Source organism: Passer montanus, unplaced genomic scaffold, assembly GCF_014805655.1.
Source record: "Passer montanus isolate IOZ18808 unplaced genomic scaffold, ASM1480565v1 scaffold29, whole genome shotgun sequence".
NCBI classification, from domain to species: domain Eukaryota; kingdom Metazoa; phylum Chordata; class Aves; order Passeriformes; family Passeridae; genus Passer; species Passer montanus.
Window position 1 is genome coordinate 958,647 of NW_024367596.1, and position 14,864 is coordinate 973,510.

General features: G+C 59.0%; 1 protein-coding gene across 6 annotated transcripts in view; it reads left to right on the top strand.

Moving 5' to 3' along the window:
- The window catches only part of KCNAB1 (potassium voltage-gated channel subfamily A member regulatory beta subunit 1), a 58,275-nt gene that overhangs the window by 19,674 nt on the left and 23,737 nt on the right, over positions 1-14,864 (top strand). The window contains exon 1 of one of the 6 annotated variants that reach the window (XM_039713702.1): positions 8,024-8,270. The exons of the other annotated variants lie outside the window; for them this stretch is intronic. Within the exon in view, the coding sequence (XP_039569636.1) occupies positions 8,206-8,270 (65 nt within the window). The 5' untranslated portion in view covers positions 8,024-8,205. Of the gene's footprint in view, positions 1-8,023; positions 8,271-14,864 lie in introns of those variants that run through there. 6 annotated transcript variants of the gene reach the window in all.

Sequence of the window (14,864 nt, forward strand, 5' to 3'; positions counted from 1 at the left end):
GACCCAGCCGTGCTGCTGGTGCCGGGGGCTGTTTGTGGCGCTGCTACCGCAGGGAGCGACTTCCCAAAGTGAGACTGGCACAGCCCGCCCCTCCTCAGACTTCAAATCACACCTCAGCCAGAAGTTTTTACAGTGAGGCTGCGGATGCCTTGGCCATGGGTCTTTAAGGTCCCTTGCAGCCCAGGCCATCCTAGAATTCCCTGATTCTTTGGCACCGCGCCTACCCATCGCAGCTGCAGCACTGCAAACCTTGCCCAGAGTGCCCTGTCTGCCCAGGAGCCTGTGCCCGGAGCTGGGACGTGATGGGAGATGGGATGTGATGGGAACTGGGATGTGATGGGAGCTGGGCTGTGCCCGGAGCTGGGATGTGATGGGAGAAGGGATGTGATGGGAGATGGGATGTGCGGGGATGTGCCCAGAGCTGGGCTGTGATGAGAACTGGGATGTGATGGGATGTGCTGGGAGCTGGGCTGTGCCCGGAGATGGGATGTGCTGGGATACGATGGGAGCTGGGATGTGCCGGGATACGATGGGAGCTGGGATGTGCCGGGAGCTGGAATGTGCCGGGAGCTGGGATGTGCCGGGAGCTGGGATGTGCCGGGAGCTGGGATGTGCCGGGAGCTGGAATGTGCCGGGAGCTGGGATGTGCCGGGAGCTGGAATGTGCCGGGAGCTGGGATGTGCCGGATGGGAGGTGGGATGTGCCGGGAGCTGGAATGTGCCGGGAGCTGGGATGTGCCGGGAGCTGGGATGTGCTGGGATGTGCCGGGAGCTGGGATGTGCCGGGAGCTGGAATGTGCCGGGAGCTGGGATGTGCTGGGATGTGCTGGGAGCTGGGATGTGCTGGGATACGATGGGAGCTGGGCTGTGCCGGGCTCCGCCGCTGCGGGGCCGATTTGGGGCCGTCAGCAGTTCACAAATAACCCTTTTTGCCGAGCCCTGCCCGCGCATGGGCACGAGGGGCCCAATTTGCAGAGCACAACTATCTATTTGTGTTCATCCATAATTGATGGAGGCAGCTCTGACCATTAACTGCGGCGCGAGCCTAAACAAAACATTTTATCTGCAAAGGCAAAGTGGCTGAGTTCATGTTCCGGGGAGCCTGGGCAGGGTGGGGAGACCGGGAACCATCCCCCGAGGGGAAACCCATCCTTGCCACCCAAAGGGGACGAGAATCTTCCCTCTTTAGGGAGGTGTTACTAACGTTTGTAAGACAAGAGCTGACAGCCGAGGGAATAAAGCAGAAGGGAGGGCAGAAAAGGGTCGTGTCCCTCCCCAGCATTGCAAATCCGGGGGCAGCAGAGCGTGTGGGGATGGTGAAGGAACACGGAGGGATCTGTGGAACAAAAGCTGCTGACATTGCAATTACGTAAAGGTGATCTGGGCAGATAAACCTTGAGAAGTAAAGTTTGCTTTCTTCCTCGTCCCCTGGGAAAGAGCAGAGATTTAGAGCAGGTTTTGTGAAGGAACTGTTCTCTGTGAGGGTGGCAGGCCCTGGCACAGGGTGCCCAGAGCAGCTGGGCTGCCCCTGGATCCCTGCAGTGCCCAAGGTGCTGGAGCAGCCTGGACAGTGGGAGGCTGGGACGGAGGCAGGGGTGGCACTGGAAGGGCTTTGGAGTCCCTTCCAGAGCTGTGGTGATTCTGTGACTGTGTGGAACATCCCTGAGCCCCTCCTGGAGGGTTCCTGGCGCAGCTGCTGGCACAGGAGGGGGATCCCAGCCTGGGAGGGGCCGGGGCCCTGCGGAGCCCGAGCACCACGGGCTGCAGCATCCTTCCCCCGCCCGGCCCGCCCGGGGCTGGAAGCTTCTGTTAAAATGCCAATTCCCTCTGTGGCACCGGGTGCTGCTGGCCCTGGAGTGGCTGCCAAGCACGGGCTGGGCTCGGGAAACCAGAGCGGCCAGCCTGATGGGCTGGGCAACGCACACAGTCACCTTGGGCTGCACAATTCCTCTGGGAATTGCGGGTAAGTGTGCTGCTTGCCAGGGTGCCAGTGGAAGCAGGTATTTCTTAGCAGTGTTCCAGGAGCTCTGCTTTCTTTTTCCCTGCGTTTCACTTTCCAAGCATTAACCATAATAACTGCCTCACATATTTAGGAAATTGTGGTTTATTTAAGTCTTGCTGCAATTATGAGCAGTTTTAAACTCTCGCATGCAAATGGCACAATTATTTTGGTATCAAGTTCCATATTGTTTCAGTACTCTCCACATCAGGCCGACTTTTATGGCTCATCGTCTGATCTTCATTTTCCTGCTGCAAATTAAGATTAATCCAGTGAACAGAATGGATTTACACTGAATTCACAATGCCTTTCCCCCCAGGACCGTAGCTTATAATGGCTACAGAGGAGGCAGGAATAACTCAAAGGGGAAGGAAAAGGAGCCAGTGGAGTAAACAAAATCTGCTGATTTGTGCTGCTTGTGCCTCCCCAGGGGCTCCCCGGGAGTTTGCAGCTCCCAGGTGAGGCTGGGGCGTGGAGGGGAGTGGGGAGCTCGGGAGAGCAGGGCTGGCTTCGAGGGCAGGGTGCTCGGAGAGCTCGGCTCGCAGGGCTCCCAGGGCTCGGGGAAAACGACGGGATTTAAGGAAGCTTTTAAATAACGCACCGGAGCTTTTAAATAACTGGGGGGGTGCACCTCGGAGCCACCATGGCCGGGGGGCATGGGCGGGACAGGGGCACGGAGCCGGCTGGCTGTCCCTGGCACCCCTGGCTGTCCCTGTCACGAGTGAGTGTCCCTGTCACCCGTGGGTGGGTGTCACTGTCACCTGTGAATGGGTGTCCCTGTCACCCGTGGCTGACTCTCCCTGTCACCCATGTGTGCTGTCCCCGTCCCCTGCAGCTCTCTGTCCCCACCCCCAGGAGTGGCTGTCCCAGCCCTGCCACTCGCTGTCCCCAGAGCTGTGTCCCCGTCTGGGCACCGGCAGTGGCAGTGGCAGCGGCAGTGGCAGTGGCAGTGGCAGTGGCAGTGGCAGTGGAAGTGGCAGCAGCAGCGGCAGCGGGTGGCTGTCCCCTCCCAGGCCGGTGCTGGTGGCTGGGCCCCCCGGCTGCTCACACTCAGCCCCGCTCCCAAGCCCTTCCCTGCAGCCTGCTATTCTCCATCTGAAGGCTGCCTGACAGCTTTAATCTAATGCTTAAATGGATGGGAGAGAAGCCGTCGTGCAGGAAGGCTGTAATTTAATTACTTGGGAAGCGCACAGTTTAAGACATTTAAAATGTATTATTTTAGCCTGGCTGCTTTGGCAAAATCCAATTGGAGCTTTGAGCGTGCTTATTTCTATTTCAGACTAACGCTACAAAATGCCTTCTGTAGAGTGTGTTTGTTAAGAAATTAATTGTCTTTGAGGAAAGGAAAATGCCCTGGGTGGGACTTGCTCCTCAAAGCAGAGAAATGTGTCTGAATTGTTTCTCAAGCTGCTTTTGTAGCACCATAAACCCAGCTCAGGCAGGAGGGGAGCAGGACCTGCAGTCCTGATCCCTCTCTGGGCTGGCCCTGTGCTCCCTCAGCGCTCTGCAAACGAGTTTTGGGAGATGTTCATTGGCAAAGCCCTGTCCAGAACACAAATAATCAGTGGGACACGGGGTTTGATGAGCAGGAGAAGCAGGAAGCTCATGGAAAATGAGGCCCTGAAGCTCCTGGATGCCCCCTTTGAAGTGCTGGTGCCCTGTCCCTGGCAGCTCCTCGGGAGGGAAGCTGGAGCAGGTTTATCCATGGTTTGGTTACAAAATTCAGGATTGGTATGAGAACAGGCCCACAGCAGCTGAAAGCAGCTGGGTGCAGCACGTGGAGAGCGTGGATGCAGTGGGGATGTGTCTGCATGGAGGGTGCAGGGCAGCACGGCTGGGCTGGGCTCCCCAGCTCCCCGAGGGCTCCTGAGCCACCAGGAGAACGTGCCCTTGGTGTAAACAAGCTGCCTCCGAGATATTTTGAGGGTGAAGTCATAAAGATTCTATGGCATACCTATATTTTCCTTTTGGCATTGACTTTGCTGTAAAAGCTGACACAGAAAAGCAGCTTCAGCTGTGCTGGCTGGGGAAGGGCTGCAGCTGCTCCTCAGAGCCTTCAGCAGCCCACAGTGGTTGGGCTGGGAGGGATGCCATGGGCAGGGACACCTCCCACTCTGCCAGGCTGCTCCAAGCCCTGTCCAACGTGGTAATTTTTCCCCAATATTCCACCCATCCCTGCTCTCTGGCCGTGGGAAGCCATTCCTCCCACCCTGTCACTCCAGGCCCTTTTCAGCAATCATTCAAATATTTCAAAAATTTTATTTGCTCTGTCAAAAACCAAAAGTCCCGTGCAGTAGTTAAAATATAAATTCCATTATTTTCCCCAGTGGTTTCCCTACCTCAGGCTGGTTGTTTTGAAAACAACTCCTGAGAATCACCTTTATGTGAATATTGTTGCAAGGATAGATTGCCCGTCCAAAGGGGAGTCTCCCCTTGCTGGGCCATCCCTGAGGGTACTCCGGGATGCTGATGGGATGGAGCTGCCTTGGGCTGTGCCGAGAGCCTGGAGTTACCCTGGGGCTGCCCAGACCCCCTCCCCAGTCCCGGGGCTGTGCCAGAATCAGCCTCTCCTGCCTATGGAGAGAGCTCCTGTTCCTCACTTCCAGCTGGCTCCACTCCAGCTCGTGAGTGGTGCTTTCCAAGGTGGGCCAGGGGTGGGGAGGGCCTATGGAGAGAGCTCCTGTTCCTCACTTCCAGCTGGCTCCACTCCAGCTCGGTGAGTGGTGCTTTCCAAGGTGGGCCGGGGATGGGGTGGGGAGACACCCCTGACAGGCTCTTACTGGCTGTAGTTTGCCTCTTCGGGCGGGAGGTGGCACGGGAAGCAGGGCAGGTGACATTTCTGGTGGCTGTGCCCCTGCACCCAGGCATGACTCGGATGTTGATTTCCAAAAACTGGGATGTGGTCAGCGGGCAGGGCAGGGCCTGTCCCAGGCCCTGTGTCCATCCCCAGCAGCCCCACAGGGCTGGGGACCGCCAGGGGACACTGGGGACAGCGGGGGCTGCGGTCCCCCCTCGCACAGCCGGGATGGATGGAGCTCTCCCCGTTCCTCATTTCTGGCACTAACTTCATTCCATCACGGGTTTTTTGCACGGATCACGTAATCCCCTCAGCCAGCTGAAATCCTGCACTTTAAAAGCCTCGCTGCGGAATGACAAAGAGTTTTTTTTATTCCCTTGCAGCCGGGGTCGGCCGGTGACGGTGACGAAGCGCGGCGGGGGCAGCGCCGTGGGCTGCGCTGGGAAAGCGCTGGGGATGAGCTCGGGGATGAGCTCGGGGATGAGCTCGGGATGCGGGATGTGCTGGGAATGCGCTGGGGATGAGCTCGGGATGAGCTCGGGCTGCGGGATGCGCTGGGGATGGGCTGGGGATGAGCTCGGGATGAGCTCGGGATGCACTGGGGATGCGGGATGTGCTCGGGATGAGCTCGGGATGCGGGATGTGCTGGGGCTGTGCTGGGGATGAGCTCGGGATGCGCTGGGGATGCACTGGGGATGCGGGATGCGCTCGGGATGAGCTCGGGATGCGCTGGGGATGCGCCGGCACCCCCCGGGGCAGGAGCTGTTCACTGGAACCCCCGGCCCGGCACCCCCCGGTGACTCTGGGGGTCCCCGGGCAGCCGTGCCCGGCTCCGGGCGGGCTCGGGGCCATCTCCTGTGCCTTACCCACACTTAATGCGTCATCTGCAAGTTCAGCGAGCCCGGGAGAGCGCCGGGGAGCTGCAGCTGAGGCGGCCACCCACGCAGCCTGCCAGCACGGGAGGGGAGCTGGCAAGTGAGGAGGAGCCAGGGAACGGGGGCTGGCTGCCCTTCAGGCCCCTGCTCGTGCCCTGTGCCAGCCACGGCTGGGCTGGGTGCCCAGCTGGGTGCCCACTGCCCCGGAGCCCTCCCAGCCCATCACACGGCCCTGCCCTGTCTCTGCAGTTTTTGCACCCGGCAGTTGCTGTTTGGTGCCACTGAGCGTCCCTGCAGCACGGCCTGCGTGGCACGGAGGGGGCACAGAGGACACCTGGGACTGGGCATGGCTGGCAGTGTCCCAGGCCAGGCCTGGAGCAGCTGGGACAGTGGGAGCTGTCCCTGCCAGGGCAGGGTGCAGGGGGATCATCTGCAGGGTCCCTGGTGACCCAGCCACTCCGGGGTTGTGTGATCCATCTGCCGTGCCAGCAGGAGGGCAGCGCTGCTCCAGGGCTCCTTCCCTGCACTGCCACTGCAGCACGTGAGCCAAGTGCAATTCCCTTTCGTTTCTGTAACAGGTAGGAGATCCCAGCAGTTTGCAGAGCAGCAAACACGAGCGCAGCCACAGTGCAGGTGTCAGATTGAATGCCAGAGCACAGTGAAGGATGCACGTGCTCAAGCAGGAGCAGAAATCTGTGTTTTCAGCTCGCACAACTTGGGCCACCCACGCTGGTCCAGCTGCTGCAGCTTTGTGTGTTTGTCTGGGCTGCTCTTCAGTTGGGAACAGAGGTAAAAAATCCCTGAGATTTGATGCTCTGCATAAATATCCAAACTTCATCAGCCAGGAGCATTTGGGCAACGCTCCCAGGGATGCCCAGGTGGGATTGCTGGGGTGGCTGTGCAGGGCCAGGGCTGGCACCGGGTGACCCTGGGGGTCCCTTCCAGCTCGGGGCGTTCTGTGATTCTGATTCTCTTTGTCTGTGCTGCAGCTTTGTGGCCTGGGGCTGTCCTGACCTCTGTCCCCACAAGGAACCTTGGCTGGATGTGGTGCCTTGGTCTGGGCACACAAAGGTGCCAGGGCCACGGGATGAAGTGACACTGTGGGGACAGATGGCACTGTGGGGATGAGGTGACACTCTGGGGATCAAGGTGGCACTGTGGGGATGAGGTGGCACTGTGGGGATCAAGGTGACACTATGGGGACGAGGTGGCACTGCGGGCACAGGTGGCACTGTGGGGATGAGGTGGCACTGTGGGGATGAGGTGGCACTGCGGGCACAGGTGGCACTGCGGGCACAGGAGGGCCCCTCTCAGCTGGGCTGTGTCCCGTGGATGGGACGGAGCAGTTTGGGTCACACTGGGGTAAAACAGGCTCCGTTTAGGATCAGGGGGTGTTTCCGAGGGAGCAGCGGGCAGGTGGGCTGTGCAGAGCCAGGAAAGCTGCCAGCGGGGCTTGCTCCACCCCACCCTTTTTATTTCGCATTATTGACTTCGGCTTTAACCCCATCCTCGCCGAACCATTTCTCCCCAGCAGCGAGCCCTTTCTGCGCCCCCAGAGCAGCGGGGCCGCTGTGGTTTGTCCCTGCCCGGGCTGCTGCGGGTGTCCTGGGGCGCTCAGCCCCCCGTCAGTGCAGCAGAGGGCTTTGCGACCCCCGGGCCACCCAAAGCTCGGGTTTGCAATCCCGGTGATACCCAAAGCTCGGGTTTGTGATCCCCGGGCCAGCCCGAGCTCGGGTTTGTGACCCCCGGGCCACCCAAAGCTCGGGTTTGCAATCCCGGTGATACCCAAAGCTCGGGTTTGCGACCCCCGGGCCAGCCCCAAGCTCGGGATCCCCGGGATACCCAAATCCCGGGTTTGTGACCCCCAGGATACCCAAATCTCGGGTTTGTGACCCCCGGGCCACCCAAAGCTCGGGTTTGCAATCCCGGTGATACCCAAAGCTCGGGTTTGTGATCCCCGGGCCAGCCCGAGCTCGGGTTTGTGACCCCCGGGCCACCCAAAGCTCGGGTTTGTGACCCCCGGGCCACCCAAAGCTCGGGTTTGCGACCCCCGGGCCAGCCCCAAGCTCGGGATCCCCGGGATACCCAAATCTCGGGTTTGTGACCCCCGGGCCATCCAAAGCTCGGGATCCCCGGGCCACCCAAAGCTCGGGTTTGTGACCCCCGGGCCACACAAATCTGGGGTTTGCAGTCCCCGGGATACCCAAATCCCGGGTCTGCGGTCCCTGGGCCACCCAAATCCCGGGTCTGCGGTCCCGGGCCAGCCAAATCCCGGGTCTGCGGTCCCGGGCCAGCCAAATCCCGGGTTTGCTGTCCCTGGGCCACCCAAATCCCGGCTCTGCGGTCCCGGGCAGCCCGGGCTGCGGCTCCGTGCCTGCGCTCCCGCGGCACGGGCGGCAGTCCAGCGAGCTGCTGTGCGCTTGGGAAGTGTTTTGTTCCCGACACGAGACGCACACAGCATTATTTGTCTCTCCTGCCGCCCACGGCACGCAGACAAGCTCCTGCCGCCGGAGCCTGGCCCGGGGACAGCTCCTGATGCTCGAGAGCCGCGGGGCTTTGGGAGCCGCAGGAAACCGGGCTGAGGGCAGGAAAGCACCCAGGTTAATTAACGGCGACAATTAGCACCTCCGTGGGGCCCAGCCTCGGCTCCCTGCGAGCCCGAGCCCGACGATGGTGACAAATGGATGTACCCGAGGTGTCGGGACCGGCTGAGCATCTTCCAGGACGTGCAGGGCGCTGGGCAAACAGGGAGAGTGACTTTGAAACACGGGCAGGTGGTGATGGGACACGGGGGAACAGCTGAAATGAACGGAGGAGAGATTTAGATTGGATGTTGGGGAGAAATTCTTTACTCTGAGGGTGGGGAAGCCCTGGCACAGGCTGCCAGAGAAGCTGGCAGTGCCCAAGGCCAGGCTGGACACTGGGAATTGGAGCAGCCTGGGACAGTGGGAGGTGTCCCTGCCACGGCAGGGGTGGCACTGGAGGGGCTTTAAGGTCCCTCCAACCCAAACCAGTCTGGGATTCTGGGATTCTGTTATTTTCCCCTGCAGGAGCCAGGGATGGAGCTGGGGTCAAGGCCAAACTTGTCACTGTCCCCACTCACAGGTGACAGGTGAGGGACATCAGATGAGCTGCAGACGGAGAGGGAGGTGGGGAGGGTCTCTGCTTTCATCAGGGTTTTGGTGTCTCTTGAAACAGCCTCTTTTTTCAGGGAATAAATTACATATTTTATTCATTTCTGCACAGAAAGGAGCGGCTCTGGAGCCCTGATGGGGATGTTTCTAAGCAACGTTGTTTTCCCACCACCAGCGTCAGGAGCAGTGACTTTTTTACTGGTTTTTTTTTCCATATTTTTGTAGCAATAAGACAAACTCTCTGCAGTTTATATCAGGAGAGCTGTGCCATGATTTCCCCCGTTTGGCTGTATCCCCCACCTGCGAGGGGGTGTGTGAGGGGTCCCCTGGGGGTCACCTTCCCCCTGGTGCTGCGCTGGGACCGTCCCCTCAGGTTTTATTTTGGTAGAGTTTGGCTGCTGTGGGCACAAGCACAGACACAGGGCAACGAAACCAGGCTTGGAAGGAGCCAAAAGCAGCTTTATCTGAATTCCGTGGAGCTCTCCCAAGCCGGGAGATTCTTCTGTGGGTGTGGACTCAGAAATGTTTTAGTCATTGTATGTGTTATTGCAGAGATTTTATTTAAAACTTCTGGTTTTGCATGGGGGGGAAAACCTCTCCTGTCTCATTTCTGATGGATGGATGGATGGATGATGGATGGATGATGGATGGATGATGGATGGATGGATGGATGATGGATGGATGATGGATGGATGGATGGATGGATGGATGGATGGATGGATGATGGATGATGGATGGATGGATGGATGGATGGATGATGGATGATGGATGGATGGATGGATGATGGATGGATGGATGGATGGATGATGGATGGATGGATACACAGATAAACAGGCAGACAGGATGGTTATCCTGATCCCTTCCAGCTGGGAATGCTGCAGGGGAAGGGAAGGTTTGGGCTGATTTGGGGGGTGTTAATTGAAGGGGCCAAACCCCAAGTGTCCCTGCTCCAAGCAGCGAAGGGAAGCAAATCCCCACCTGGGTAAGGGAATGTGTGGTGCTGTAATTGCTCTGTCCTGAAGGACACTGGAGCCGTTGTAGGTTAACGAGGTAATTAAGCACCACAAGTGTCTCAGGCCACAAATCTCTGCCGGGGAAGGGGTGGGTGTTGGTGGTGTGCTTGTGTGGGGTTTGTGCTGCTCTTCCAGCTCCGTGTGCCCTGCAGGAGCTGGGCTGGTGCTCGGTGGGTGTGGGATGTGATGGGGAGGGTTCCCGAGGGGAATGGAGAGGGATGGTGAGGGTTTCCCGAGGAGGGGAATGGGAGATGATGAACGTTTCCTGAGGAGGGGAATGGGTGGTGGATGGTGAGGGTTTCTGAGGAGGGAAATGGGTGGTGAGGATTTCTGAGGAGGGGAATGGAGAGTGGGTGGTGAGGGTTTGTGAGGAGGGGAATGGGTGGTGAGGGTTTCCCGAGGAGGGGAATGGGAGATGATGAACGTTTCCTGAGGAGGGGAATGGGTGGTGGATGGTGAGGGTCTCTGAGGAGGGGAACTGCCCTTCCCTGCTGCTGGCTGAGGGCTGTGCCTGGGGCTGGGCTGTGTTTGGGAGGATGGAGGTGGCCCTGCAGGGACAGGGGCTGCTCCCAGGTCCCTCAGCCCAGTGTTGCAGAGCACTCGGTGCCACTGCTGGGCTCTCACCATTCCCCTGCTCCAGCGTTAATTACAGCCCCACAATTACAATTGTTTTCTAATTACAGCCGGTTCTGTGGCACGGGGTGCTTTGCAGGGGTGTTTCACCCCTGCTTTTCTCTTTCCTTTGGTTGAAGAGCCTCTTGGCTCTGCCCCCCTGCAGGGCCCTGCTGTCCCTGTGGCCTCAGCAGGGTGGTCACACAGCTGTCACCACGCTGGGTTTTTCTCCTGAAGCCTTGGTTTGCCTGCCTCGTCCTCCCCACAGCCCTGCTCTCCCGTTCTCCTCTCTCCTGGCTCCCCAGGATGCCTGTGCCTGCTCCCCTGGGAGCTGCCTGCTCATCCCACATCTCTATGTACATATATAAATTACAATTCCTTTATTCTCCTTCAGCTCTGCCCTTCCCAGGGAATAATTCAGCTCCAAATTCCCATGAAAACCATGGAGGAGGCATGGGGTGAGGGAAGAGGCACAGGAGGGCTGGAATTTTCCATGTCATGCTCAGTCCCCACTGCTGCCCTGTGCTGAGGGAGGCTCAGGCTGGGCACTGCTGGGGTAAGGCAGGACTCTGCAGCATCCAGGAGCAAGCGAGGGTGAAACCCAATCCCAGGGGATTTTTCCTTGTAATGTGGCCCTGGCTGAAGATTGGATTACGTGTGTAATGTTGACTTTAGTTAAAAGACTCTTGAAAACCTGTGATATTTCCCCATGTCTTTTTGCTGTCAGGTTTTATCCCAGATTCCTCTGTGCTGCTGCAGGATGTGTTAGTCCTCCCTTTCCCTCTGTGCCACTTCTTGACTTTCTGATGTTGAACCACAGGGCTCTTGAAGGCAAAAAGGGTCACCTTGGCCTTTAGTGTGCATGTTGGACCCTGGTGCTTTCTTTGGCCACAGAATGAGACCCCTCACCCAGCAATCCCAGCTGGATCCATCTCTGTAGGATTTTCCTTCGTTTTACTCATCATCTCCTCGCACTTAGGTGGCTGACAAGCAAAATGATGGCTTGTCCCCCAGATTTGGGGAGCTGGAGGCTTTTGCAGCTCTGGGTGTGTCCTCAGGGCTGGATCTGGTGCCTCCCTGTCCTGCACAGGCTGGTGGCAGCCCCTGAGCCCTGCGTTTAACAGAATCATTAACTGGGCTTATTCAGCTCTGCACAGAGCCAAAGGGTCTCCTCTGCCTGCTGTGTGTGAAGGGCTGGGCTGGGGTTGGGCTGTGGCTCCCCTGCCAGGTGTGGTGCCCAGGGGGCTGAGCTGTGCCTGCTGGCACTGAGTCACGGGCCAGGTGGGTCAGAGCATGGGCCCAGGAGTGATCCCTGCTGCCCAGGCAGGGCTGTGCCCTCTGCTGCAGCCTGGCGAGGGCTGGCAGCAGCTGAGCCCAGTGTTCCAGGTCTCTGTGCAGCTGCACAGCTGTGCCCAGCTGGGGCAAAACCCTGAGCTCAGCCCAGGGAAAACCACCAGCCAGTGGGCATCACCTGGTGTGGTGAGGGTGAGGAAGGAGCAGCACGGCTGGGATTGTCCGGGCAGAGGGGTGAGCAGCCCTGGGGCTGTGCCATCCAGGGGTTCCTGCCTGGCAGGGAGATGCCAGCCCTTCCCTGCTGTCCTGGGCAGAGGGGTGAGCAGCCCTGGGGCTGTGCCATCCAGGGTTCTGCCTGGCAGGGAGATGCCAGCCCTTCCCTGCTGCCCTGGGCAGAGGGGGTGAGCAGCCCTGGGGCTGTGCCATCCAGGGGTTCCTGCCTGGCAGGGAGATGCCAGCCCTTCCCTGCTGCCCCGGGCTGGGCTCTCAGCTCCTCGCCAGCCTTTTCCCTGCCTGGCAGCAGGCTCTGGCAGCAGCTCCCAGGGCTGCTGCCCTGGCTCCCTGCAGGGCTGCTCCCAGCCCGCCAGGATCCCTCGGGAGCCAGGAAAAGCCTAGTCAGGGATGCCAGCCCTGCCCGCTGCTGGGTGCCCCGGTGTGCTCAGCGGGTGCCAGGCTGCAGGCTGTGTTTGTGTGACTCAGCCAGCTCTGCTCGCTGCGGGACGTGCTGCCAGCCCAGGGCAGGGAAGTGTCACCCTGGGGTGGTGCCAGCCCGGGGGGCTCGGTTAAACCCGCCTGAGGAGCGGGGCTCTCAGGGGGATACAGCCCCCTTGTCCTGGCTGTCCCCTGGGCAGTGCCAGGCACCAGGACAGGGCAGCACACACACTGTGCTTGCTGTCCCACGGCTGCGCCCTGCAGAAGGAGGCTGGAAAGGTTTGAATTTAAAATGCATCCTAGAGCGCCAGGCACCAGGACAGGGCAGCACACACACTGTGCTCGCTGTCCCACGGCTGCTCCCTGCAGAAGGAGGCTGGAAAGGTCTGAAGTTAAAATACAAACAGCAGAAGGGCTGGGTGTCCCTGCTCTCCCCAGAATACAGCAGTGCCCTGTGCCTCTGTGCGCTGAGGTGGCTGCAGCTGTCCTGCCTTGGAGGTTCTGGTGAGCTCAGGAGGTTTGCACTGCTCCACTGGGGTGCTGTGCCCCAAAACCTCTCCTTGCTGCCCCTTTGCCATCGCTGTGGGGCTCTGCAGTGGCCGGGCTGGGCTGGGCTGGGGCCCAGCACAGACAAAGCCTGGGTTCTGTGTGTGCTGGGGGATGATCTGAGGGAGCACAGCCACGGCTCCACGCCTGCCAAGCACAGCAGGAGCAGCACAATGGCCGTGCTAATGGAAACCAGGAGAGATGGATCAGAGCTGACTTTCAATCAGCTGCTTTGGCCGGGAAACCAGAAATCCTCAGAGAGCAGAGGCTCCTGCTTTGTCCTCCCTAATAGCTGCTCTGTCACAGAGAGGAATTCCTTCCCAGTATTCCAGCTAACCCCTGGCAGTGGGAAGCCTTTCCCCTTGTCCCAGCCCTCCTGGAGCCCAGCAGCTGCAGGTGAGCACCCTGAGCTCAGCAGTTTCCCTGGAGGATGCTGGGCTGTGCACGGCCACAGCAGATGCTCCTGATGGACTGGGATTTGTTCCATCCCCATTCCCAGCACCTCCCAGGCCCTGCTCCCAGCTCAGCCAGCCTCGGGGAGCTGTGGGGTGCTGCATTGTCCCCGAGCCCGGAATCAGTGCAGGGGAAACACAAAGAGCTTTCACTGCCCCGTCACTTGGAGACAGCCCATTGATTTTACCTGGCACTTGTGCAGCTTCAGGCACCTGTGTGTCTGTCTGTCTGCTCCACCTGCCCCCACCTGGCTCTGCAGAATGGCTGTGAGTGGGGATACACGCGAGTATTTGCTTGGTGGGCGTTTGTGGGTTTCTCGTTTGGGGAGGCAGAGGAGAAGCAGGTGTTGGGTGGTGAATCCCAGACCAATTCCTGCTCTGCAGGAGGAGCCGGGGCTGGCTCAGTGAGCTCTTACACAGCACAGTCTGTGCTGGGGCCAGTTCCCCCAGCGTGGCAGCTCCCCACTGCTGGGGCCCCTCTGCACAGCTGGGGCTGCTCCCCAGGCTGGCCCAGGGGCTCAGCCACCCCCTGCCCAGCAGCCCCCCGCTCCCTTGGCAGGGGGATCTGGCCCTGCAGGGGTTTGGCATTTCCAGTGGCAGTTTCCCAAATATCCGGGTCAGGCACGCTGAGCAAATGGCAGAGCTGTGGAAATGCAAACACAACATTTCTGCCCGGGTTTGTTGGCTGAGCAGGCTCTTCACAGAGCTGCGTGTTGCTCCCTGGTGTGTTGTACCCCAAAAGCTGCCCGGGGTGGGGAGGGGGCAGCCCTGGCGTGGTGGCACAGGGGAGCTGTGGGGAGGGCAGGACAATCACTGGGGTCTGGGCTCAGACCCTGCAGCAGATCCCTCTGCCAGGGCTGGGAATCCTGTAAATGCAAGGAAGCACCAGGAGATGCACTCACCATGTCCATACAAACACATGGATACAGGGAATTACAAAGGGATGTATGGAGAGGATCTGCATTTGCACACAGATACCGGAATATCTCTGTGTGTAGATATAAAAGGAGGGTATATAAAGGGTGTGCCCATGGATATATGGATTTAAAGGGTATATGTGAGTATTTTCATAAAAAGTTACACATAAAGGATATGTATGTATAGGGCTGAAGGGCATATGTGCAAAGGGGGTATATAAATATATATATCTGTGCAAAGGGGGTATAAAAATATATATATATGTGCAAATATATATAAAGGGTGTATGTGTAGATGTGTATTTATAGTTATGTGGAGAGAGGAGTGCATGGCTGAGCTGTGCCCACAGACTTTGAGCAGCAATGATCAGGTCAGTGAGAAATAGGATTAAAAACCAATAAAATAATTGGAAGCTGTGAGGGAATGAGCAGCAGCACTTGACTCCCAGGGGTGTTGTGGGGTGGGTGGGCTGTGTCCAGGAGGAATGCAGAATCCCCACCCCATGGGTCTGGGATTCTGGGATCCCTGCCCTTGGTGCTGCAGCTCTGGGCTTTGCCTTTGAGCCCCGCAAGGGT